The 27,163-nt window shown below is 42.5% G+C and overlaps 2 protein-coding genes across 7 annotated transcripts in view; one reads left to right on the forward strand and one right to left on the reverse strand.

Moving 5' to 3' along the window:
- Dnase2b (deoxyribonuclease 2 beta) overlaps positions 1 to 15,041 on the forward strand; it is a 31,658-nt gene extending 16,617 nt beyond the window's left edge. For 4 of the 5 annotated variants that reach the window (XM_087897470.1, XM_087897471.1, XM_087897472.1 and 1 more), the window contains 5 exons: positions 1,910 to 2,087; positions 6,793 to 6,874; positions 9,389 to 9,550; positions 12,312 to 12,509; positions 14,350 to 15,041. In XM_087897470.1, the coding sequence (XP_087753596.1) occupies positions 1,910 to 2,087; positions 6,793 to 6,874; positions 9,389 to 9,550; positions 12,312 to 12,509; positions 14,350 to 14,687 (958 nt within the window). In that variant the 3' untranslated portion in view covers positions 14,688 to 15,041. The remainder of the gene's footprint in view (positions 1 to 1,909; positions 2,088 to 6,792; positions 6,875 to 9,388; positions 9,551 to 12,311; positions 12,510 to 14,349) is intronic. The other variant, XM_087897473.1, reaches the window with a different exon arrangement.
- Positions 1 to 27,163, reverse strand: part of LOC125412798 (uricase) — an 88,096-nt gene that overhangs the window by 41,274 nt on the left and 19,659 nt on the right. The gene's annotated exons all lie outside the window — the stretch shown is intronic.

The raw sequence follows: 27,163 nt of genomic DNA on the forward strand, positions 1-27,163 counted from the left end.
GAACCTCTTTAACGTTGGGCTATGTTATGAAAATAATTAAAAAGTTGTTTTAAAAAATACTAGGGAGATGCCATGGCCTCTCAGGCCAATGGAGGAACAAAGGATTAGTGCAGAATCAGGAGGTGACAAGGAAAGTTTGGTGTCACACCGCTTGACACTGAGGAGGATGTGCAGAGGTGTCTGCTGGTGAAACTACCATGGAAGGTGGAGGCCAAGCTTCGCGGACTGTGCACTGGGTTTTGAACCTGATGTTGAAAGAGAGCTACTTAAGGACTTGGAACAAGGTTGAGATATGATCCAATGTATGGCAATTGTGCAAAACACAGATGGTAGAGAATCGGTCAAGAACCACAGAGTAAAAAGACTTCCACAGTATCACAGGCAAAGGAGACCACAGTGTGCACAGACCTCAGGTAAAGCGGTGGAAGTGGAAACAGAGGCACAAGAAAGCCTGGTAAGACGGAAGGTGGGGAAGCAGCTGGGGTGGGCAGCTTTGGAGAGAAGATGTTCCATAATAGCATAGGATGAATAGGTTTGGTGCAAAATACTATGAACCTGGTTTCAAAAATGTGGAGCTGGACTCTTCGGGTCATTCTTTTGTCTAGGTATCTAACTCAACCTAGACTTCTAGGCTAGAAACTGCATACAGAAATGGCCACCCAGGAAAAATGACTAAAAGTACCACTATCACCTAGGTGACCATGGTGTGGTAACAATCTTCAGTTGCTCTGCTGGGGAGGGGGGAGGATACCAAATTGTGATTGGTAGAATTTTTTTCACCACAACTGAATGGGTTTATTTCTCAGTAATACATGTCGATAAGACAGTCGTAGCTGCTTAGCAGAGAAATTGCTGACCTGTCCCAAAGTCAGTGTATCTCCTTCAATGTGTGGGGACTTGGACCTGTGGATAAGAAGGCAGAACACTGGAACCGAAGTCTAAGTCTGCAGAGGAACACGTGAGGGGTGTGGTGCTCTTGGACAGGCTGTTGTACTGTGATGATGTATGGATTGTGTTTGGCTCGCTGAGGTTAATTACAGGGTTAATTACAGGGTTTCATATTGTTATTATTCATTTGGTTAGACCAAAAGTTTTAAAAGTATGGCAAATTTGCTCTTGGGGGACTTTTGGCAAGGTCTAGAGACAGTTTTGATGGACACAACATTGGATTACTATTGGTGTCTAAAAGGGGGATGCCTACAGGACACCAGCCAGCTCAGTAAAAATAGACCTTGGTCACAATGGAACTAGAGCACTCGAGAAAGCCTGGCTTTCTTGGGGTGGCCCAAGGCTGGCTGAACACTACATAGGCCCAGCCACTTGTTGTCACGGTGAGCTATGCAAAGGACAGGACAAACGGAATGACCACAGACATAGGAAGAGGCCTGCTTCAAACCCTTGGTGAGCAAATCTTCCATCCAGAACATTCTGATAAACTGAGCTGTAGAAAGTTGCCAAGCTGCAGGAAAGTCTGCACCCCTGACAAAGCTCACAACTAGAGCTTATGTTCATCTGATTAGCTCTCAAAAGACCAGGGGCTAAGCACTGTGGCAAGAGTGACCCCAAGAAACGCAGAGTGAATCTCAGTACAGCCCTAGACTAAGGCTGTGCAGACACCAGAGAGACAGACTTACTCTCAGCACAGATGAGCTTTTATTCCAGGGGCCCCAGTCACTAGGCCAGCTGATATCTCAGATTCCAAGACTTAGAACATACCACCCGTACCAAGCTTGCCTTCCTGGGGAGAAAGGTAAAAAGAGGGACAGAGAAAGGAACAGAAGCCTTGAGTAGCCCCTTTGCTTAGAGGCCTCCTACAAATCACAGTGAATGGTTTATCAATGTGGGCAACACAGACTGCCAACAGGGAAGCAGACAAATGGTAACAACTCTGAACTATTTGCTGTGTTAGGGTTGTCTTTTATAAGGTGCCCAAAGTATTTCAGAAGAACAGTACAGACAACGGGCTGGAGTACCTGTACCTGGACTCCATAACAAAAAATTGGAAGACAAGCAGCCATCTGATAAACAACAACAGAAGTATTTTGGGAAGGACCCTGGAGCCGCTGTATGAAGCATACAACTCCAAGGTAGGTTACAGTCCATCATTTGTGGAGATCACAGAAAGGATGTAAACAAAATCTAAATCTTCATCCAAAATCATCTTTGAAATATAAATATATATGTAATTGAACACACCTCTCTAACCCCTAACTGTAGAGACTTGAGATAAACTCGCTCAGAACTAGGCCAGGACAACCGAATCAACCTGACGACAGCTGTAAGAAATACATCATCATAACCTATACCAATGCTGTCAGTTCACTTTGTTAAAAACAAAGACTCATCTCAGTAACATATGAAGGAATACACAGACTAAACAAAAGCAGCCTGGCAAGGCAATCCTTTTAAGGAAAACGGTGTGCTGAGACCCAACCTGGGCTAGCCAGCATACATTATCCCTGACTAGATAGCAACCGTGTCTCATCCTATTGGTGGGAGCTCAACTTCACAACCTGATGCAGTTAGTTAATCAGTGCAAAGGGAACCGGGGAACCAGGGAGGGTCAGGAAATATAAATCCTTGCTAAGCTAACTACCTTTGTCTAAAACAAGCAAAAATTCTCACGATGTGGCACCAAGTGTAATAGTATCACTAGGCAAGATGAGAAAGGATGGCTTACCAAAGTCTCCAGGCTGTCAGATCTCGGCCAACACGCTCGGCATGTCCTCTCTTACGCATGGGGTAAGAGCCCTGTCCAGCAGCCAGGGTCTGTGAGCATCAGACCTTGACTATGGGCTGTTTGAATCACGGTGTTGATGAGAGCTAGTAATCCAAGGAAAAGCCCCTCTGGGTTTTCCTTTGAATTAATTATTTTCAAAACAGTGAGTAGGCTGACACCTAAGGCTTTAGCTTCAGGGTCCCAGACCTGACTTATCTGAGTGGAGATGAAGTCAGCAACCTGGACTTCAAGGTAATGAACTGACTAAAGACAGATCAGATCAGCAGGCAGGTCTACTGTGTCGGGGGGCCAACCCCACAGTGTTGCAGGATCTATCTGGTTGAGAGAGTGCTTTCCAGACGCGAACGGCAGGTAATACCAAGCAGTAACCGACACATTGTTCTACTCCACAGAGACTTTCCCTGACAATAATTTATGGGTGTGTTTAAAATGACATCACTAAACAGTGGTGGTCCACATCTTTAATCCCAGCACTTGGGAGGCAAGAGTAGGCGGATCTCTGTGAGTTAGAGCCAGCCTGGTCTACAAGAACTAGTTCCAGGAGAGGCTCCAAAGTTACAGAGGAACCCTGTCTCGAAAGACAAACAAACAAAACAATAAATAAATAAAAATTAAATTAAATTAAATCAATCTCTCTATCCTATGCTAGGTCCACTCCGTGAATGTGTTCCCTGCAAACACATTTAAACATGAGCATGTTTAAAATGACTGTGTCTACACTATGGTAGGTTCTTGGCTTTTTACCTGTTAATTAGTTTAACACTCACCACAACAAGACTGCTTTAGCTTCTAGTAATACCACCCCAGCCTACCTGACTCTACCTGAACATTCTCTCAGGAGACGTCACTGTGTGTGTGGTGGTGGTGGGGTGCTTGCTTTATTTGCCTGCTATTAAAAGCAACCTCAAAGCAAAACTGCACAGTTAAAATGACTCCAAGCCCTGGCTGAGTACATGTGATGAGCCAAGCACTGTGGCAGGTGCTTTTCAAAATGATTTCATCTCAACAGCAACCCAGTTTTGAACAAACAGGCTATTACATAAAATGAAAACTGACCGAGCACTTCTGCGTCCCAAGGTGATGGGAGCCTGGAACAGGGGGCCGTAAGTGAGAAAATAACCCCTACATTGCTCTTCTCTCCGTCCCAGGGACTTCTGGAGTGGAGAAGAGAAAAAGATAGCATTGTCAGGCCACCGCCGTTCCCCTTAGCTGGAGTAGATGACCATTTGATATTTAGGTTAGCAGATTCCAATAATGATCTTGGGGCATGAAAGGCAGTTCAGGTCTGGGAAAGAGGAGGTACTACACCTGCTTAGCAGAACAAAAACAGGGAGAAGGGTCAGGTATGGTTCCCACCTACAATCCTAACATTCAGGAAGATCACCGAGGCAGGAGGCTTGCCATGAGTTCAAAGCCCATCTGGGCTAAGTGACCTCCAGGCTGGTCTGGATTACAGACTAAAATCTTGCCCACCTTTACCCTAAACTAAAGGATGGCAAGGAGTTCAAGAGTGTGAGAGAAAGAAAAGGGAGACTGGGATAGAGCAAAGGGACAGTGGAAAAGCCTTCGCCATGTGAGTAAAGCACACGCACACACCACACACACACACACACACACACACACACACACACAGCTTCAAGCGCTTGGCTCTAGACAGGAAAATGTCAGGAAAGGGACTGGTTCCCGTATCTGATTGGCTCAAAAGAAAGCAGGAGAGTAAGTGGCACACGGTTGTGCCTGGGTGTTCTTTGGAAGACAGAACTACCTGCCCCAGTGAAAGAGAACTGTCTTCTCTACCCTTTGGCCTGGTATTGATCTTCTGATAGTGGGATGTAAGGTCAGACTACCTAATCTCGTATCACAAATGTCAAGGGGACTGAGTCCAATGGTCTGGTTACACTTGGAATTGTTCCCAGTCTTTTACTCTTTCAAATAATGACCCTCCATATCTCTTAATAATTAAGTTACGCTGCAGTGTCTTCTCCTTGTCTAACTCTATCTTCTGCTAGACTAGGGTCAGAGGATAATCCCCTCAGTCCTACATCCAGTGATCAAGACAGCATTTAACATGGGTTAAAGGAATAGAGCTGGGGCCCATGGAGATAACCCTCAAAGACAAATTTGGTGGATGCCTGCAACATCAGCACTGGGGGTGGAGACAAGCAGATCGATGGGGTTTGATGCCAGCCAACTTAGCTGAAACTGAGACTTCCTCTCCACTATCTGGTGGGAAAATCTATCTCAAAATAAGATGGAGAAGTAATGGAAGACCTCCCCCTACATCCCCACCAATCAACTTCTGCCTTCACATTTGCTTGCTTGGTCAAATGCACCCACACATACACACACACACACACACACACACACACACACACACTCACACACACACACACACACTCACACACACACACACACACACTCTTAAGAGAAAGGGCCTCCCTGTGTAGCCAAGGCTATCAGCTGGTCTTGAACTCATGATCCACCTGTCTTCTCCTCCTTAAGGCTGTAACCACAGGTTTATGCTGTCAGGCCTATCCTGCCTATTCTGTGGTCTTCTCCCTTCTTCGGTAGCATCTTTCCTCACCAGGACTACAATCAATTTAACCATAGCTGTCTGTCACACTCCCTGTCGTAATAATAAATACCATCGATTTTAAGAGTAAATATGCTCACTAGGTCAACTTACTACACATGGCCTTGTGACCACGGTCAGTGCCAGCTCAGAGTACCCGTCAGAGTTCTCAGGCCGTCACTGCTGTGGTTGATCATACAGAAAACAAAAACAAACGAAGGAACAAAAAGCCCAAGCCTAAGAAGCAGCTTACTTCCCGGAAGGCCAAAGCAGAGCAGTGAAAACTATACTGAGCATTTTTAAGTGCTTCTGCATTACCTCAAATAATTAGCTTCAAGTGATAGGGGGCATAGGGACTGGTTTTTGTTTTGCTTTGTTTTGTTTTTAGACAATGAGTTTCCCTTATTGCTTTTGCCACTGAGATTTTTTTCATTATCAACATCACTGGTTTCACTAAAAGTCACTGCATCGTGACACAGATGGAACCACCCAGAACAAACAAAAGACGTTCCCAAAGCTTGGCAAAGAGACGCTACCAAAACAATAGCTTTCCTCCGACTTAGAGGTTAAGCAACCTCTTTGGAGAATCTTACCAGAAGAAATCCAGTATCACACATTAAATTTCTCCACCTTTTCTAAGTGTCCATGTGGCACTAAGAAATGGTTTGGGGGACAAACGACGCTTATGTGAGAGAGGAAGGGGAGGAAGTAATGAGGGGTCCTGATTAAATACAAAGTTACGTGAAGACAGTGGGGCACGACCCAGGCCGAGGCGATGAGATCCCAGTGACCCACTCCACTCCGCACCTATACCCTCAGTGGGAAAAACCCCAGGAGTAATCTTTGGCTGGTTGTCCCAGCTTTATTTCCTGAACAAACAACTCTGTACCCTTTTATCATGCACTGCTTGCTTAATCAGATCCCTGCTTCCAAAACAACCAAGAGAAATGGAAGTGTCATCCTCACACACAGGCCACATAGGGCTCCTGTCACGTGAGGCTAAAAACCAGACAGTGGCACATGCCTGTAATCCGGGAGCTGAGGAAGTGGGGTCAGGTGACTCCCTGAGGTTTGCTGGCCAGTCAACCACTCTACTGAGCTAGGCTAGTTCTAGGCCAGGAATAATACCCAAAGTTGGTGTCTAGCTCTCTCTCTCTCTCTCTCTCTCTCTCTCTCTCTCTCTCTCTCTCTCTCACACACACACACACACACAATATGCATGTACACATATACACATAAAATCTGTATGAGTGAAAATGGGCTTCTCTCCCTCCATCTTGCATGTCACAGAGTTCATGCTCTTGTGGATGATTTCTTATGTGCATTAAAGAGAGCTCTCTGCTGGTTCACGCGCTTGTGGATGATTTCTTATGTGCATTAACGAGAGCTTCTCTGCTGCAGCCTGGGAAGCTGATAGCAATAGTGAGAGTAATTGAAAATAGAGGACCTGTGCCATTATCATTCTCATGTATTCCCGCAGAGCAATAACACAGCCTATCTAATATACAATGATGGTGTCCCTAAGTCTAAGACTTACAGCAGAAAGTATGGACACACCAAAGGTGAGTCAGGGGTTCTTGGCTTCTCTTTCCTATTGGGAATCCATATTTTCTTAAGCCTTTCATCTTTAACATCCTCATATTCCACATTAAAAAGACAGCTTTGCTTTTTATGATTCATCCCAACTTACTGAGGTATGATTTCTTTATAGCACTTTACAAAATAATTAGATGGCTTGACATTCCAAAGCCCTTTTCAGAAATCCCAGATTATTTCTTAACATTTAAAAAAATGTGCTTTAGGGGCTGGAGAGATGGCTCAGCAGTTAAGAGCATTGCCTGCTCTTCCAAAGGTCCTGAGTTCAATTCCCGGTGACCACATGGTGGCTCACAACCATCTGTAATGGATTCTGGTGCCCTCTTCTAGCCTGCAGGCATACACACAGAGAGAATATTGTATACATAATAAATAAATAAATATTTTTTTAAAAATGTGCTTTAAAGTAATCATGCCAGGTAGTGGTCATTCAAATACATATATACATACATACAGTCGTGTATACATATATTCACATGCATGTGTGTATATGTGTATGTGTTTATATGCACATATGTATATATACATGGACACACACCAGAAAGGATATAATGTTGGGGGGGGGTTGGGAGGGTATGTATGAGAGAGAGAAGTATATATATACACTTTTTAGTTGGGTTTTGTTGATTTTTATTTGTTTCATTTTTGCAGGCCAATCAATCTACCACTGAGTTATACCCCCAATTAATAGAATCTGCCCAAATTGTTCAAGCTAGCCTTGAACTTCTGATCTTCTTGTCTGAAATTCCCGTGTTGCTAGGATTATAGGCTTATGTCAAGCTTATGGAAGTTTACCGAGCTATATTTGCTTTGAATAAAATTCATTCTATTAAATGTGCAACTCCATTTAAAATAAACACTTAAAAACATATCCTTAAAGTTTTTCTTTCTAGTAACATAGTGCTTGGCTACATAGTGTTTCTTGATCCAGGAATTCTTAACAAATAACCTTTGTTATTTTTCATTTACAGATCATCCATAAGTGTATGTGCTATAGAAAAATTTAAATGTAGATAAACAAAAACAAGTAATCCTAATACTCAGCAGTTTATAAAATATTATAAATATTGTATTTCCAACTCAGTTCAACTTCATATACCGCAAATAACTTCTATGGTAATAAGTAATCTCCAGAATGTTCCAAACCCAAATATCTTCAAAGAAAGCCACATAAGGTCAGCAAGTGATGTGGGGCCGAGCTAGCAGGGAACTGGAAAGTACTTATAATGTCTAGCAAGGACACCCGTTACCCTGAATTATCTGCATACAATTTTTCAGAGATGCTAAAAATTTGTGTTTTAGAAGGAGTTTTAATGATTGGCAGGGAATAAATCCAGACTTAACAATATGCAGCAAACCTAATATATCATCAAAGTGTATTTGGTCTTAGGGCAGCCAATTTTCAATATCTGACTAAGATTATAGTGTATATCCAGGCATACAAATACTGAAGAGGCTGCAGCAGGGACACTGGGGCTAGCCTGAGCTACAGTGTGAGACTCTGTCTGTTCCTTATCCATCCCTGAACACAAATCATTTGTGATGCCCAGTAAACGCTGTGAAATTGAAAACTTTGGTCACATTGCTGCCCTTATGATAGCTTTGTTAGCACAGAGCCCAGTGATGTTTAGAACATGCTGTATTTTCCATCCTCACCCCAAGGGGTCTCTGATACTTTCTTTTCTGACCTGCTATTTGCTGCAAGGATTTGGGGAGTTTAATGTGTAGTTGGGGTTTCGTTTGATCTAGAGCTTCACTCATACCCAGGAGGCTGTGATAGCAAGGTAGGCACCTCCGACAGCTTCCACTGTGGTATACTTTCTCTAGGTGTACTCTCTGAAAAAGCAAGTCAACAGGCATTTGAATGGACTTGCTGGCATGTTCCTGTAGGGCTGGAAGCTTTGGATAGCCCATCATATGTTTATAAACATGGAAAGTGTTTTGGATAAGGGCCTTTCTGCCATATCATGGCCTGCCTTTGTGGCTTTCATCTTAGTTGGGTTCTTGAGACTTTTGAAAATCATGCTCAACAAGGATGCTTTTGCATGGCTACCTGGTTTTGCTTTGTCTCTTTTAAATCAGGTCTGTAGAAATTGGGTGACCCTTCTCCAGCAAATGAGCAGCTGCCTTTTAAAACCAAGTGCTACCAGCACCCCCCTCTGTTTGCTATTGTTTCTTTTAAATGGCTTTTAGCTGCTAGAGCTTGTCGGGTACTATGTATGGTTAACAAGAGCTCCCCTCTTCACAAAGTGTCCTCCCTGGCTCCCCTTTTCAGTAAGGGGACACCATGATGTGCACCTGGCTTGTTATTGAAGTTCTTGACATAGGAAGAAGATAATTCTCAAGAGTCTAAGAAGCCCTTAGGTAGGCTTCAGTATCACAGTTTTGAAATGTATTTTGAGAGGAGATCTGCTTTCTAACTTCTCCAAATCAAATGTGTCTTGTTTTTTTTTGTTGTTGTTGTTGTTGTTTTTTGTTAGGTCTACTTGTATGGAACAAAATCCAGGGGATCTGGCTGATTCATTCTGTTCCTGGGTTTCCTCCATTTCCGAAAGATGGCTATGATTATCCATCCTCAGGGAGACGTTATGGACAAAATGGCATCTGTGTAACTTTCAAATACAGCCAGTATAAAGAAATAGGTAACCCTGGAGCTTATGTAAAGGGGCAATGTGTTGACGAAGGAAGCAGGAGCCATATAAACAAGGGCGCCGCTTCAACCATCAATCTGTTCATAGACCTTCTGGGGTCCAGATTCTCCTACTGCCTCTGCTGGGTGAAACCTTAAGCAGGATCCCTTACCCAGCCTCAGTTCCTGGTCTGTAAATGACATTGTTGAACTCTACCAGGGCAAAAGTTTCAAATTAATTTGGAGGCCAGGTAAGTAACAAAAAAAAATGGATGAGGCAGACCGATGTTACACAAGTACTGGGGACAGTGACAAACTTAGGTATTGACTTTCCATTGGATGCCTTCAGGGGCCTCGGTGCTATCATAAATGCACAGAAACGGGAAATTACTGATTAGAGATCTCTGTACTTTACATGAGGAACTAGATAACATGCGTGTGTGTGTGTGTGTGTGTGTGTGTGTGTGTGTGTTGCGTAAGAGACAAACCCCTTTTTTTAGATATAGACTCAATGTCAGTTTTTTAAAAATTTCTTCAGAGCAAATTTGCCTTCATAGTCCCAAGATTGCACCTCAGCCACAGATAAACATCTTCTAAGATCTCACACTCAAATAGCCCAACATACTTTTATTTGGCAGACGACGGTGTGGAGGTTAGAAAAGACGTAGTGTGTGTGAACTTCAGGTACAGGAAGCCTAGAATTGCTTCTCACTCATTCACCTGAGCTCTGTATCAGTCTAGCCCAATGTCTTCACCTTCCTAATGGGACAACCCTCTAACACAGTTCCTCAGGTCGTGGTGACCCCAAACATAAGATTATTTTTGTTACTACCTCTTAACTGTAGTTTTGCTACTGTTATGAATCATAATGTCAAAATATGAGATGCATGATATCTGATAAGCAACCCTGTGAAAGGGTCATTTGATCCCAAAAGGTTGCGATCCAAGGGTGGAGAACCACTGGTCTAGACTCTAGACTAGATTCTTGAGGGACAAAAGTGACAGAATGAATACATATCTATATGATATTTAGTACAATGAATACATATCTATGTGATATTTAGTACAGCGATTTATAGCTAATCTGACATTGGCTGTCTACCAATGGGAAGGCCAAGAATCCAGTAGCTGTAGGCTGGTTTTCTTTGCTTTATGTTTAAAAACCACTTATGAGTGAGTTCATGTGATAATTGTCTTTCTGTGTCTGGGCTACCTCACTCAAAATGATGTTTTCTAGCTCCATTCATTTTCCTGAAAAATTCAAGATGGCCACCCTACAAATCACAATCCCAGAGAATTTAGGCAACGATGAGGACACTAAGAGAGACATACATAGATCTAATCTACATGGGAAGTAGAAAAAGACAAGATCTCCTGAGTAAATTGGGAGCATGGGGACCTTGGGAGAGGGTTGAAGCAGGGAGGGAAGACGCAGGGAGGGGAGCAGAGAAAAATGTAAAGCTCAGTAAAAAATCAATAAAATAAAATAAAATAAAAATAATCCAGTAGTTGTTCAGATCATAAGGCTGGATATCTCAGCTAGTCTTCAGTACATGACTGAACTCCAAAGAACTAACCTATAATTTCAGTGAAAGACTGAACTGGACATTGAGAGTTAACGCAAGCAGGCAAAGAGCAGCAGCTTCTTTCTTTCACGCCCTTTATATAGGTTTTCATCAGAAGGTGTGGTCCAGATTAAAAGTAGATCTTCCCACCTCAAAAGAGCCAAGCTAAAGGTGGATGTTCCCACTTCAAATGACTTAATTAAGAAAAATCCCTCACAGGTGGACACAGCCCCTTGGCTTCTGGTCAGTTCCAGAGGTGGTGGAGCTGCCAATCAAGCCCAGCCACCACGTCTCTCGTCCGCCTCGTGGAAGTCATATGGCAGGGCGCAGAGCTATACGGGGATGAGATGTACAACGAGCTGGTTATTCTTCAAGCTGAATGTTTGGCACTAGGAGTTCTTTACCTTCATACAGCACACATAGGAAAGAAAGCATGGCTGGGTTATGTAAGAATGAATTTTAGCTCTGCATCTGCAAGCTTTATAATCCCAGGTATGTGGCAGAGTCTCAGTTAATTCATCTCAAAAATGAGGGTGGTGGTAAGAACAGAATTTACCTAATAATTGCATGAGTTAGATAATTACTAGGTAAATTAGAATTCACCTAATGATTAGATGAGGAAGACATAAAACAGCCTGGGGAGAGGGTTTGGATAAACTGATTGCCAGGCCCTGAATTTGAATCCCAGAATTCACATAAAGTCAAATAAAACAGCAATGCACTGTAACCCTAGCACCCCTACTGCAAGAAGGGAAGTAGAGACAGGAAAATCTCCAGAAGCTCATGGGCCAACTAGCCTTGGGTCTGTCGTGGCAAAATGCAGGGAGACCAAGCCTTAAATAAGGCAGAAAGCAAGGACCTGACACCTGAGGTTGTCCTCTGACTGCCGTACGTGTGACATGGCAGGTACATGCATATATGTACACACATCATAGGTGCATATATGCATACATATAAACATTACATACCCCCACCCCTCCAAAAGACTAAAAATTACATAAAATCATAAAAATATGGAGTAGGAATGTTCAATATGCTTCAATTACTTTAACCACAAGGCATTTGAAGGCTGGTTCTCTAAAAGAGTGGGAGGAATATATGCTTGGGGAATATTTTGTTTCTGTATTTCAATCCAAACAAAAATCCATAATATCAGTGTTTCCATTAGTGCTTAAATTCTCAGCCTTTCTTTATTGTCTCTCGGTTTAGATTCTCAGCTCTTTGTCTCCCAACCAAACATCTACAGCTGCTCCATCCCAAACATCTTCCATCAAGAACTCATCCATATGACTCAGATGTGTGACAAGTCCGGCTCCTTAAATATCCCTGTCCGGAGGCTCGCCGCCCTTCAATCAGCCCAGGGACTGAAGTTCTTACATTTTGCGAAATCCTCTCTTTATACTGATGGTATGAAAGGCTATCGCCTTGTTAGTAGGAATCAGGTGGTTTCTTAGAGAAAATGCCCTGGTTATTTGGGACAGAGAAGTGGGAAAGAAAGGAAGCTAGGAGGCCAAAGGGGAAGAGAGACTTCAGGCATCAGCTCCTGCGTTTCCTTGCTCCCTGTGAATGGCTGCAGTTGCCGACTCAAACACAGGAGCACCTTAGACACACACAGCTGGGGTTCTAGAGACTCAGTTTCAGTCTCTGCTGGGCATAGAGTCACAGCTATTTCCAGGGTCTGCTAGACAGTCGCTCTGAGTCCTCCTTGTTTTCAAGCCCTTCATCCAACCCTTCCCTCTCTCCCGAGAACGAGGACCCTAAGGGAGCAATCACTTAAGTTCTGTACCCCCTCGCTCTTAACGATCCTCATGTTTTCGTACTTGGGTTTATACACATTCCAGCAGCTGCTATATCCTCTCTATAACCCACTCTAGTCTCAAAACTCTTCGGTGTTTTTTTCTACTGAATCTGTTCTTTCAAACCTCCCACTCTTATAGGCTCTTTGTAGCACACAGGCCTATTTAAAAGCTGTTCCTCAAGTTTAAACTGTCCATCTTTCTGGTTTCCCCTTTTCCACCCAAATTTCTTTTTGAAACAACCTCAGAGACTTCAGCGGCTTGATTCTCTTCATTTTGAGTCTTTCTTTTGTCTGTAAGCAATGTCTCCCAGCTGTGAATGCTTGTCTTACAGAGCCTCGTGGTCTGCCGTGCTTTTTGCTTTTTTCCTTCTTTTATACTTTATAGGGAATTTACCTACAGCCTATGTCAGACACTAGAGATACAGAAACTAATGGGACAGCAAAAGCCATTGCCGGCCACGGTGCTGATGGAAACCTTCCCTTCCTGGGATGCGCTCCTTCACTGATTTTGGAAGCATAGCCTCCTATTCTTCCTTCTGATGTCTAAGTCCCTTGTGCCAGAGCGCCTCCTCAGGAGAAGAGATTGCTGTATGGTTTTCTCCCCTTTCCTATATTGCTCTATGTGCCATGTGACATAATTTCAGAAAGCCCTTGGATGATTTCCAAGGCTGGGATTTCTGCCTCAGACATCTATTGTAATGGATGCACTCAATGGTGAATGGACTGCTTCACCAAATGCAACGTGCCAGACTGGTCCCGCCATCTTCGTCCACATACCCACTCTTTCCTTCATATTCCACCCAGTCTCCAAGACATGACACAGTCCCTCTTTCCCATTCTTCCAACAAACCACCAAATCCCTCTGGTTTCAGGTACTTAAGAGCTTTCAGTTTCATTAGCTCTTCTCCAGCTCTCCTGCTTCCAAAGTCCGTACCAGTGTTTTTGACACAGTATTGAAAATCTGGTATTTCCTACATCCTCTGAAATTCACCCTTCCAAGTCCATCCTGGACAGTATCTCTCAGTTAACACTTATGACCATACATTAGTTTCTCTTTGTTCTAAACTAACACTTTTCTAGAACTCCTCCCATTGGCTTCAAAAAAAATTCAATCATAATAGTATGACTTATAAAAATCCTTGAAATTGACTCTGATTTTCCAGCCTTATTATTTCCAGAAGTTTTTTCATGGTTGAAATATGTGTTACTTCCTTTGTGTGGGAGAGAAGGCGTTTGCAGACTCCAACATCTTTACAATATGACAATAAGAACTTATGTTTGAACCTTGCTTTAGGATTTAGAAACTATTTCCCCGCCCACTATGTTACAATGCAGTCATGCTGTTACAATTGCCAGATGCACAGAGCAGTGGTGGCTTCTACTGCCTAGGGACTTTTCAGGGATGACCTGGCTGATCTTATTCACTGTTTCTCTCCTCCTGGCCCCTAGACATCTTTTCAGCCTGGATGGCTCAAAGCTTGAAGACACATTTACTAGCAGAAACCTGGCACCGGAGGAACCATGAATTTCCTTCCAACTGTTCCCTTCATTACCACGTCTACAATATCAACCGCATTAGACTAGGTCGCAAATATTCCTTCAGTTCTTACCACGACCATTCCAAATGGGGCGTTTCCAAACTCTCCAACAGTCACTGGACCTGTATTGGAGACCTAAATCGGGACCCACACCAAGTCTTCAGAGGTGGGGGATTCATCTGTACCAGGAATTGGCACATTTATCAGTCGTTTCATGGAGCAGCTACTCATTATAAAAAATGTGGCTAAGCTTGGGGAAAGGACACGTGCACTGTCCTCGAAAACACTGGAAATGGAGCTTCTTGCCTTGGATCCATTCTCCACATGGTAAAGGTTTCTGGGTGTGCACAGTGTAGCATCCAATAAAACGCCGTGGGTCCCCATTTCCCAATCTGTTTAATCAGTAGAAATTTGTCTCCTTTGTATTTAGGAATTAGAAACCCAAATCAAGATTACAGATAACAGTAATGGATGGAATGAGAGAGAATATTCTTTGCAGCTTGGTCATCTTCAGTGGCCGATCTTGTAGATTAAATTTGATCTCTTCCGCAAAGTTCTCTGACTGTTCCGTTTGAAGAAAATAAAAAATGTGCTCTCTCTCTCTCGCTCTCTCTCTCTCCTCCCTACTGGTTTATACTTTTGTCTCACTATCTTTGCAGGTGCTATCTACTACTAATATATTCTTGAGCTGCTCACTTTAATTCTCCATGTCATTTTTCATTTCGGTCTAAAACAAGGAAATCATCCCTAAGCATGTTCAGCCACCTGGTACAGAACTTGTCATGTAACTAGCTAACAATTAAATCACTGGAGGAAGCCAAGCCTATAATCCCAGCTATTCAGGAAACCGAGACAAAACCGTTGATCACAACTTCAAGACCGTCTTGGAATACAAAGTGAATTCAAGGCTAGCCTGGGCAATTTAGTGAGAACTTATCTGACAAAAAATTAAAAATGTCTGGGAGGTAGCTCAGTAGTGGAGCCTTTGTACAGCACATGCAAGACCCTGAGCTCCATCCTACTTCCTCTGTACTATAGTACAGGATGCAAAGTGCTGGTGAGATTTGAATTTGACCTCCACCCAATAAAAAAAGACACAAAGAAGTTTTATGAATGATTTTTAGGAAAGAATAAGTGAAGAAATAGAATGAAAACAGTGTGAGTATAAATCCATGAATTTGAAGGGAATGCCTGTAAATGAAGAAGCAAAAATCAGGGGTAGTAAACTTAGTTTCAGTGTTTCTTTTTCTGGAGTTCTCACCATGAAATGCATGTGATGCAAAAGGATAATAATAAAATCAAAAGACCTAGCTGCTTAATAAACTGATAGATGTGGGTTCCAAGTTCAAAAGCTTAGAATCGAGCGGAAGTCCCCACACAGTGACTGTACCCAGCACTTGCTGATTGAGTAGCATAGTGAAGTCGATGTTCACAGTTCATGTTCTTATTTAATCTTTATGGGAATTCTTTTCAGCAATAACTTCCATGATCCCCATTTTCCTGCCAAGGTAATGGAGGCTGTCAGAACTGTTCGACTCTGAAGCTGCGCTCTTAGCTGGGATTCCAGAAGACAGTAAAGGGAGTGGATAAATGTAGGATTATAATTATCTTGAGATCTTGATCCATAGAGCCTAATGGTCCAATGACAAACCATGAAAAAGTTGGTTGTCTTCTTTTCAAAAGCAAGTACAAGGTACAGGTATTTTGGATGCTTTCTGCACAGTTGGGAATATTAAAGGGTCAGGGGAAAAATATTTAGGTCTCACAGAAAAGTCCTGCGTATAAATAATCTCCATGAGATGGGACTGTTAATGGAAATTTTAAAGGTGCAAGATGAAGATGACTCACAGTTGGAGAGGGGCAAAACTTGACCCAATTAGACAAAGAAGAATAAGTGAAACATGAAAGGAAGGTTACAATAGAGGTATTCTCCGGAGCTAAAAATATACACTAGGTTGAATCGTCTCCCAACACATAACTCCAGATAGTCTAGAAAACAATACATCCCACACTCACAAAAATAAAAACAAATTAGGAAGCTAGAATAGAGTCAGATCACACAGAAATAAGAGTGTAGAAGCAGGAGACGAAAAGGAGGCTGCCGGTCTGCTGCAGACACACACCTGAAGGGCATGGCTTCTGATGATGGAGGGATGGAAATACTCAACCTCCCTTGAGGAAGGAAAGAAAAGGGGAAAGCAGCAATTCTCATGGTCCCAATACTGGGAGGAAGAAAGCTGTCTCTGTGTCTTTGTTTTTGGTAATTTCCTGTGAAGCAGTTTAAAGGCAGCCGCGATGGAACCCAAGTAACAAACAAGTCCCTCTTTCTCAAGCACATTGGACAGGAAACTAGGGGAGGTGTCTTCAAGGAATGACATCATTAGAAGGGATCTGAAATCCTTCAGAGTACCAAGCGTGTTTTCACTCATTTCGCTCTGGAAGAAAGGGACGAGTATAGGACATAATAATGGATTAAATTTAAGTCCTAAACCATGGTTTAAATACTGGAATGATGGACAGTGGGTGAAGGCTCCTTGGGTAAGAGTGTCTGTCTAGTAAAGTTGGCAACCGGAGCTCAATTCCTGGAACCCTCAATGGAAGGATAGAACCAACTCCCTAAAGTTATTGCATGTACACACACACACACACACACACACACACACACACACACACATGTACTAATAAATAAAGTAAAAATTAAAAATAAGAGACTGGAAAGATAGCTTAGGAATTATGAACACTTGCTGCTCTTGCAGAAGATCTGGGTCACATCCCAGAACCCATATAGTAGCTGCAACTCCAGTCTTAGAGGATCCAATACCCTCTTCTGGCCTCCAAGAGCACCAGCCACACATAGTCATACATGTAAACAAAACACCCTACACATAAAATAAAACTTAATTTAAAATTTAAATGTAAACTATTTTAATTAAAAAAACACATATCTAAGCTGGGGGTGTATCTTACCAAAAAAATAAATAAGCTGGAAAATGACTATGAGGCAAAGAACTTAGAGACTGATCTTTGGTAACAAAGTTCTAAGACGGAGTGCTGAGTCATTTCAGATATGCCTTCACACTCTCCTAGAAAAGCTATTATTCCCTGTCTGCTATTACAGGGAACTTTTCCTCTGTAAACCCAGATGATTAGACCAAGTGTGGGCTTGTGATACCAAAGAAAACAAACCATTGGAAGTAAATTCAGAGTAATGGTCCCAAACTGAACTTGAAGTCTTAGGTCTTGAGTCTGGAAGGAAGTTCAGGTACAATGTCGCTAAGATGCTTCTTTATTGCTAAAGCAGAAAATGCTGGGCTTTAGAGTTTGAGGAACAGTGTAGACACACGATGAGAAATCCAGGAAAATTGAGCGAATGCTACCATTTCCATCCACTCAGACATCAGCTGAGTTCCTCATGGAGCTCAGGGAGTCTCCTTGGTCATATATGTTCTGTGACATTTCCCTACATTTAATTCTTTACTAAATGACCCTTTTTAGCTTCGTACAGGTTGAGGAAGCCTGTCTCAGTTGGAGATACTATTGCTATGATGAAACTGAGTGACCCAAAGCGAGTTGAGGCAGAAAGCGTTTATTTAGCTTACACTTCTGCATCGTAGTCTATCACGGAAGAAAATCAGGGCAGGACCTCAATCCAAGCAGGCACCTGGAAGCAGGAGCTGATGCAGAGACCATGGCAGAGTGCTCCTCACAGGCTTGTTCATCATGTTTTGTTCACCCTGCTCTCCTGCAGCACCCGGGACCACCAGCCCAGGGTTGCCTCACCCACGAGGAACTGAGCCCTCCCACAATCACTAATTATATCCTACAGGCTCTACAGCCTAATGAAGAATTCTCTCATCTGAAGCCCCCTCCTCTCCAAAGACTCTAGGTTGTGTCAAGTTTACACAAAACTGTCCGACACAAAAGGGTCCTTGCTTATTTTCATGGAGACAACCTTTCCCTTGGAAAAGAAGCAACAAAGACAGAGTGAGTTTGGTACCAAGTCTTTACAACAGAAATAATAATAGAGATGTGGATTATGATGTTAATAGCGTCCCAATTACGAGCACTTTATATACCAACATAGAATGTGGATTTGAGGAAATAACCTAGGAATGTAGCCTAGGATGGAAAAATTTTCACAAGCAGCAATAGGAAGAAATTAGTGGGAAAAGATGAAACAAAGAAGTTATGTTAGGACTTCAAATATCCAGACATTTGTTAAAGTTCTTATGCAGCTTTAAAAAAAATAGTGATTGATTTTTGGCTTAATACACTAACAATTTCGACTCCCAAGGAATAGATGTACTAGTTAGGGGAAATTCCAACTCTGAATCTGACTCATGAAAACAAAGACGACTCTTTGGGTGAAATGAAAATGGTGAGATCCTCCGCGGCAAATGTGTCTGAATGACTGTGAGGGAAATGATGCTGAGTAGAGACCAGGGTTATAAGATCTGAGATGGAACCGCAGAAGCAAGTTAGGCTCAGCGGATGGAGATGCTCAAAGGGAATCCAGCTCAGGATGTTAAGACGAAACAGTGACGCTGTGAGCTCCCCACTAGGAAGAGAGAGCGCCTGCAGAGAAAGCGAGGCAGATGCACAGTTGCCATTTCACGAGCTCATTTATGACTCGAGTGACCTGCAAAGCTAATGTTCACGAAAAAGTGCGATGATTAAAAAGACATTTTATGGAGCTGGGGGGATGGCTCAGCAGGGGAAAGCACTTGTTGCATAGGCCTGAAAACCTTAGCTTAGATCCCAGTTGCCGTGCTATGATGAGATCAGGAGATGGAGGTAGACAGTAGAGGCTTGCTGAAGCTTGCAGGCTACCTAGCCTGGACCACAGCTGTCAACGATGGAAACCCTGCCTCAGACCTAGCAGACAGATACCAGAGCCTGTCCTCTGGCCTCCGTACTGGTGCCATGGCAGGAATGTATCCTCACACACAAGGACATATCAACACAACATACAACTGCAAAAATAAATATCTAGAACTACTTTATGTTTTTAGTAGAAACTAACAGTTATGAAATATGGATGCGACAAAATATTTGTCTTTTCTTTCCAGTGAAGTAGATGATATTTAAGATGTGGAAAACTGATCATAAATAATCTAGTCATGATTGTTGCAAAGCAACTTTAAGATAACACAGATCTTTGCAATGAGGTTAAATCCCCAGGTCTATAAACGAAAGCAATGGCTTCTAGAAGAGTAATGACCTTTGAGGAGACATAGAATATAGATAAACAACATCTGAATTTTTAAAGCCCGCTAGAAGGTATGTCTCAAGTAGGTACCACAGCTTAAATCTCCAGTGGACCTCTCAAGAACCAGGTCGTAAGTATGTAGAAAACTATCATTCTAAGTAGCCTACAGCTTGTCTATGAGTAAGGCATCTCAGAGGTGATAGAGAGGGAACCCACAGACTCATACATGCTAGGTAAGTACTCCACCTCTGAACGATAGCCAAACCCTGAATCAGACGTCTCTGGATATCTCTTTCCTATTTATGACTAGAGGTATAAGATTGACATGTTGTAACATTGTCAAAGGTGTAGTGTCTTTGAGGGCAACAAAACAAAAGCCTTTCTTGGTATCTTTATGATCAACATGATAACAATGAGTGAATTCCAATCTCATGTACAGTTCAGTTCCATGTGTAGTTCATGTGCTATTCAGATGGTAGGAATAGTGGGCTTCCGTCAATTTAGAAAGAGAGTCCAGACACATTTCCAGTTGAATACATTCAGTATATTCTGTCTCCGGAACTCTAATGTGCAGTAAGGAAGGCAAACAGCCTCTGCTCTGCTCTGCCCTGCTCTGCCCTCAAGGCTCTGGCAGCTTTCCCTGTCCTTTGTACATTTTTAACTAACTGCTTAGATTGAATCTTAAGTGCCCCCAAATGCTCATGTGCTAAAGGTGTCACCCCCGGAGTAGAAGTCCTGGTAGGAAATCTCAGAGGTGGGGTCTTCATGTCATTACAGCCATGTTGTGAAGGTTACTATGGCATGTCATTCTCCATCTGTCTGTCTGTCTGTCTGTCTGTCTATCCATCCATCCATCCATCCATCTATCTATCTACCTACCTATCATCTGTCATATTCTTTCCATAAAGTGAATAATTTTGTTCTGTAATATGTCCCTATCAAGATATGCATGGCCACAGGATCAATAGCAATGAAACCAATCATTAACTTACCTAAACTCCCACAACTATGAGCCAGAATAAGCTATTTGTTATAATAGTGGAGAGTTGGCACAATGATTTGGGGTGAGCATTTGAAAATACTTTCATTTCCCTGACAAATGGATAAGAGGAATAGCAGATCCAGAAGAGATAATGACACTGGCTTCCCATGGGATGGCATGCTTGTAGTGGATTACATCAAATAATAAGAACTATGTTAAGGGCAGATGCAATATTCTCTCTCGACATTGAAATCGAACACAGTGGTCACCTGAGAGATACAGGATGAGGAGACATGCAATGTAGCTGCAGTAGTACAGAAAAATGGTCCAGAGGTTCTGGCAGAGATCTCAGCAGGACAAGGTAAGAGGCTGGAGAAAAGAAGTGGAAAGAAGAGGCCACCAAGAGGAACTAGCCAGCTCTCTCCTATGCTGAGTGATCTAAGTGTAGCTTTCATAAGAAAACACAGGGAAAGTGTGGAAAACTTACTAAGAGGAGCCAGCTGCTAAGATGATAGAAAGAACAATGGGAAGAGATGAAAATGTTTGTTTCCAAAAGTCCCCCATGGACAAGATAGAGATCGTGTGTAAAATGCTGATGGAATAGAGTCTACACTTGCTCAATGTGTTGCCGAGGAGCAGAGATGGAGAAATGGAAAGGTGAAAAACGTGTACCTAAAACAAAGTGCAAAAAATATTGTCATGCACACCTCTTGTAATAACTATGAACTCTAGATCTAACCCTCACTTTCCCCAGCTGTTCTTCCTACCTAGTCATGACATGTCACCTACCTTCCCTCTCCCTATATTCCCAACATAGCACATTTAACCACCCCCTCCAAGTCATGACTTGCTTTTCCAGATGTCTAAATATTTTCCTCCAGATGTCCGTGCACATGGCTGGACTTTTCTCATCATTAAAATCTTTGGTATTAAAATTAATTTTGCCAGGGATCTAATTACTGAAAGGGACATTGATGTCTGTAACCTCTCTTTTTCTACCTAATGCTTGCTTCATAAAGCAGAATTCCCCAGTAGTAGGTGCGTGTGCATTCGCAGTTATTGTAATGTCTGGATTTATCCCTCAGTCACTGTATGGTGACCTTTTCTGTCCCTTTGTACAGTCTTGACGATGTCTGTCTCAGTATATCTGCTGCCGAATGGCCGAGTCTTACCATTGATTTAAACTAAACAATGGTCCTCCGGGTTTACAGACCTTAATTCTTTTCTATTTTACTCCATTTTAGAAGACGCTGAAAGGCGATCTTGACATGAGTGAGTGAGTGAGAGAGAGAGATGTCCTGGCCCAAAACAAACAAACCAAAAAACAAATGGAACAAGACAAGTTCAACATGCAAGACATTTAAATAAAAGTGTCCAGAATTTATGTTCATATTTTTAAAAACACATTTTTATACCAAGAACCCAAGATATGACAAGTATTCAAGAAACATTTGTTTATACGCCATAAAGCTCACTGAACACTGGCAAAGTATTTTCAAGCCTTTGTGTAGGAAAACCATGTTGTTTAATTCAGATTCCTCAGCCAACAGTGTCCCAAAGATGCTGACTGACCACACTGTCCTGTATGTAAACTTACAGCCCCTGTGACCTACATGATGAGGCTTATTAGAAACATACTCTACACAAGCCAGTAGACATCTCTTGGTGTAGCCAGACACAGCTTCTGTACAAATTATTCTTAGGCATCCTGCCAGCACTTATGTGAATACGGTTCTTCCCTATGAACCACTTTTGATACAGATGTGTCCAGGCCTGTGAGTGAAGGCCTAGACAGACTATCAGCTATTCCAGAGGCTGAGGCAGGAAGATCATGAGTCCAAGGCCTGATTGGATTGCAGGATGGATTTCAGGCCAGCCTTGGCAGTTTACTGAAACTCTGTCTCAAACTAAAAAATAAGGAGAGGCTGAAGATGTAACTTCGCGTACAAGGCATGGAGTTCAAACCCCAGCACTGCAAAATAAATACATATACACATATGCATGTATGTATTCATTTATATATAGAAAAGTAACCAAATGAATGTGCTTCTTCATTTGAATATTTTAAAACCTATCCCTTCCTCTCTTCCTTCCACCCTTGCTGCCACTTCTCTGTAGAAAATACTTTCAGAAGTCACACGCCAGCCAAAGCCGCCTCCTCTTTCTGTCGCACTGACCCATGTCCTGAGCCTCTGCCAAATGTCCTTCAAAGCAGCAGCATGACTGTCTGCCTTAGGATGTCTAGACGTCCTAAGAGAACAGGCTGACCATCTCTAACCCCACACCCCCCTTCCTCAGTAACTCGCTCCTGTCTTCATCTCTTTCCACACAGCCCTTCCCATATGGCTTCTTTATTTCTAATACTACTTGATTCTGTTGCTCTTGTCGCTTGCCAATATTTTTTCCAAGATCTTTGGATGAAGCGTTAAATGTGTGTGTGTGTGTGTGTGTGTGTGTGTGTGTGTGTGTGTGTGTGTTACTTGAACCAATTAAAAGTGCTTCCCAGGAGATCAGAGATGAATTTGGGAGAGATCATAGCATAGTGTAACAGTTTTGGAATCACCCGAGCATGTTAGCAAACCTAACTCCAGTGACCCTGAGCAATTACTTGCCGTGTGACCTTGTACAAATTACTTAACCTCTGTGCCAGTTTCCAAGTGGAAAAGCAAGCATATTCATAAAAGGGATGAGGTAATTAAATAAAATAGTTCAGGGCTTAACATTTAATGTCTTTCCTCTATCTTCCATTTTCAACTGCCAGGAAAACAATCAATATGAACTATACTAATTAATCATATTAATGCAGAGATTCAGGGGAGCCAATTCTCTATCTGAGCTGCATCTTAACTACCGACTGCATGAAGAAATCTGTCCAGCAGATTGCCTTAAATAGATTAAGGCATTGCAAAAGCTATTTGAATTGCCCCCCATCCCTTTGCATGCTGGTGGTGTTTTCTCAATAACAAATAAAGGAAATTCAGTCAGTTCTACTTTGCCTCACACTGGAAGAATTAAGTATAGAAGATGACAATTAGGCCACATTTGTAAATTTTACAAATACCCAGTAAGATTCTTTTCAAATGCCTTCAGCGTGCATGTTTCCAACACGGCCTTAACAACCTGGCTGAAGGGCAGGTTGCAATTATTTGCAGAACAAACAAGCATGAGACTGTGAGAGCAAAGGGGAGCCTTCGATTCCAGGACTGCCACTTCCGAGCTATGTGAGACTCACAGAAATCCTCAAGGACATGATTTCGTATCTGCAAAATGAAGATAATTAAGGAAAAAGAGCATACACACAGCTCTATAAGCAGGTACTCAAAGTGTATGAAATCCTTCCCTTCTGTGGGAAAAGGTAGCTGGATCAAAGTGTCTATTCTGACTCGGGTTGCGACACCAACTCAGCGACACCATCTCAGGTGTTGGAGGACAAAAGGACTTTGTATCTGGATGTTAGGCAGACAGGCAATGGTCAACAAATATCTGGCAGTTTGTTTTGGCTTTGAGAGAAGTACTTTGTGTACCCAGTACCCAGCCTAGGGTCATCTTCATAACCTTTGCAGGTAGGAAGCTCCTGATTGACTGGGTCTCCAGCATCCTCATCAAATTCCAGGATCCCATCTCATTCCGCACTGTTGTTCTTCATTTCCTGTGGCATGGAGCTCTCTGCAGAAAGCGAACTCTTGGGTGCATTTGCATTTAGGTAAAGTTTTCAGTCTGCACTGTCATGACTGTGTTTGAGATAGACTTGAGAAAGAATTATATATATATATATATATATATATATATATATATATATAATATGATAGTCCGATGACTATCATAAAGTGGAATCAATACCCTAATGATGTATTTATACATAATCTAAAAATTGACCTGTGTTTCTTTTTTCTGTTTTGAGCAAGAAGATTAGAATAATCTTTCGAGGCCGCAGACTCATGGGAAAGGGGCAGCTTTGAACTTACAAGACAGGGTTGGTCTAAGAGAATGGGTCATTCAAGCAGTTGTTAGGGGCTGGGGTTCAAAGTCACAGCAAATAAAAAGCCCATTTGTATTTTTTAAGACTTACTTTATTTTCATCTGGAGTGTGTGTGAGTGTGTGTGAGTGTGTGTGTGTGTGTGTGTGTGTGTGTGTATTGTGTGTGTATACATGTGTATGTGAAGGTTCCCTCTGAGGAGAGGAGGGTATTGCATCCCCTGGAACTAGAGTCACAGCTAGTTATGAGTTGCCTAACGTAAGTGCTGGGAACTGACCTCAGCTCCTCCGGAAGAGCAGCATGTGCTTTGGGCCTCTGAGCCGACTCCAGTTCCCTCAACTCTGTTTCTAACATAGCTTTACAATGCTTTTTAAAAAATTCAGTAATTTATTTTCTTCAGAAAAAAATGCTCACAATAAAAGATCATAATTCCATCTATGTAAAAGGAAAAATTCAAATTAGCTCAGAAAGCCCCTCAGTAGTTGGGGCTGGAGGTTGAAGGAATAAGACAAGCCAAAGGGGGCCTGAAGCAAGTTTTGAAAGATCAGTGTTAGGTTCTTTATTTGGTGATGGCTACAAATCTATACACATTTAGAAAATTTATTAAATTATATTCTCAAAATAACAATACTTGGCTATATATAAAAACTTAGTTACTTTAAAAGCTACTTAATCCATCACCCAAACAATCGGTGTTCACTTATGTACATCCTAGCGCACATTTTCCTGTCCATTTTGGTGTGTTTATACAAAGGACAGCATCTTTTTTTTAAATTAAATGTAACTCGGTTTTGTATTTCTTTTTTATTTTCTATTCCCTTACCTGAAACTATATTTTATCACACAAACCAACAGCCCCCAACGAAACTTACTTCATAAAACCCAAAGGGGAAAATAGGTCGGGGGAGGGAGAAACAGGAAACTCCTTTGACTTGTACAGCCTCTGGGATCTCATTACTGAGGCGTTAACAACCATCATACACTTAGTGAGTAAGGCCCTGCTTTATAAAGATTGGATTGCAGCATCTGCCATTGGTAATTTAATGGCAACCGATTGCCGAGAGAGTCGCTGGAGGCTCCTGCTGCTGCCTGTGAATGCAACCCACTTGTTTCTGAAAAGGTACCTGGTGCACAACCCTCTGCATCTGGACTTTTGACAGACACATTAAAGGAGACGGCTTGACAAGACAACAACCTCATTACTTCCTCCAGAGGTGAAGCCATCGTTTTCCAGGGTTTATAATTCTAAATCCCTGAGAACTAGCACAGTCTTGTCTGGACAAGACCTCAGAGAACAGGGAAGGACTCCGGGTACAAAGTCAAACCAGTCCTGCTGTTTCCATGGCTGCCAGCCTGGAGCCCGGACTGTTGGACAGGCGTTACCTGCCTGGTCTCTGCCCTGGGCGGTGCCTGTGGCCGTGTGAACAGGTGGCTCTGCAGACCAGGGAGGTGCTCCCGTGTGAGGGAAGTAAACAAAAATAATAACCATGACGTAATCTGTCTCTAGGATAGCTGGTTCCTGGAGACCAGGAAAGAAGTTCTGGAAACAGCCAATTTTGGTAGGAACAAAATAATTCCGCTCGACTGGCAGAATAACAACAACAATAGCAAAACACTTAACGTGGTGATTCATTCAGAGCGGTGCCCGGGAGCTGAGGACCGTCTGTATACAGGGGTTTAATCAGACCTTCCTAGTGACTCAGATTGACGCGTCTTTGAGGGGGAGGTCTGGGAACCAGGGACAAGCTGCTCCATGCTGTATGCCCTGCGGGGGTTTTCCCTCCATACTCAAGAAGTCTAGCCTGTAGCTAACTCTCAGCCCCCTCCTGATCCAAGTGGGCAGGAAGGCCTGAGTTCATTGGGTCAGATCTCTCAAAAAAAAAAAAAAAAAAAAAAAGACTCACCTAGCTGGATTGACTGTTCCTAGGTCCTTGTACCTTGGGGGTGGATAGAATCACTCACTCTGTGGGTGTTTACAAATGGATGTAATTCAGGAGAAACAGAAGTAGGGCACACTGGCAGCAGCAGAGAGGTGACAAATGGCGTGACAAAGCAAAGCCCTACAGTGCTGCAGTCTGGAACCATTTAGCGTTGGCCCGCGGCCCTGTGCACCCCAGACACTCCGAAGGGCACGGCTGGATTATACCCCTCTGCACGATGATTGGTGTCCAAAGTGAATCATCAAGAAAAGGTCAAACTGTGTTCTGAACATCTTGTTTAAGAAGGGCAAAGTACTACATAAAGCATCTTAGAGAAATTACTTTCCAAAATAAAAATTATTGGTTGGCAAATTTAGATGGTATTAGGCTGGCTTTAAACATTATTTTTACTTCAAATATGGGTTGTATTTCAAGTTACAATACTAAAAATCCCATCCAAAGAGAATTGTTTTATTTTCTCTATATTCTTTCTGATGTACAAGCATATACTCACACATAAATTATGCATATATATGTGTGTGTTGTTTTAAAGATCTGTTGCTTTTCATTTTGTGTGTGTTATGCGTGCACACACATGCACGCCTGCATGCATGTCTGTGCACCACACACATGAGTTG

The sequence above is a fragment of the Myodes glareolus genome, chromosome 17, assembly GCF_982192425.1.
Source record: "Myodes glareolus chromosome 17, mMyoGla1.1, whole genome shotgun sequence".
In the NCBI taxonomy this organism is placed as follows: domain Eukaryota; kingdom Metazoa; phylum Chordata; class Mammalia; order Rodentia; family Cricetidae; genus Myodes; species Myodes glareolus.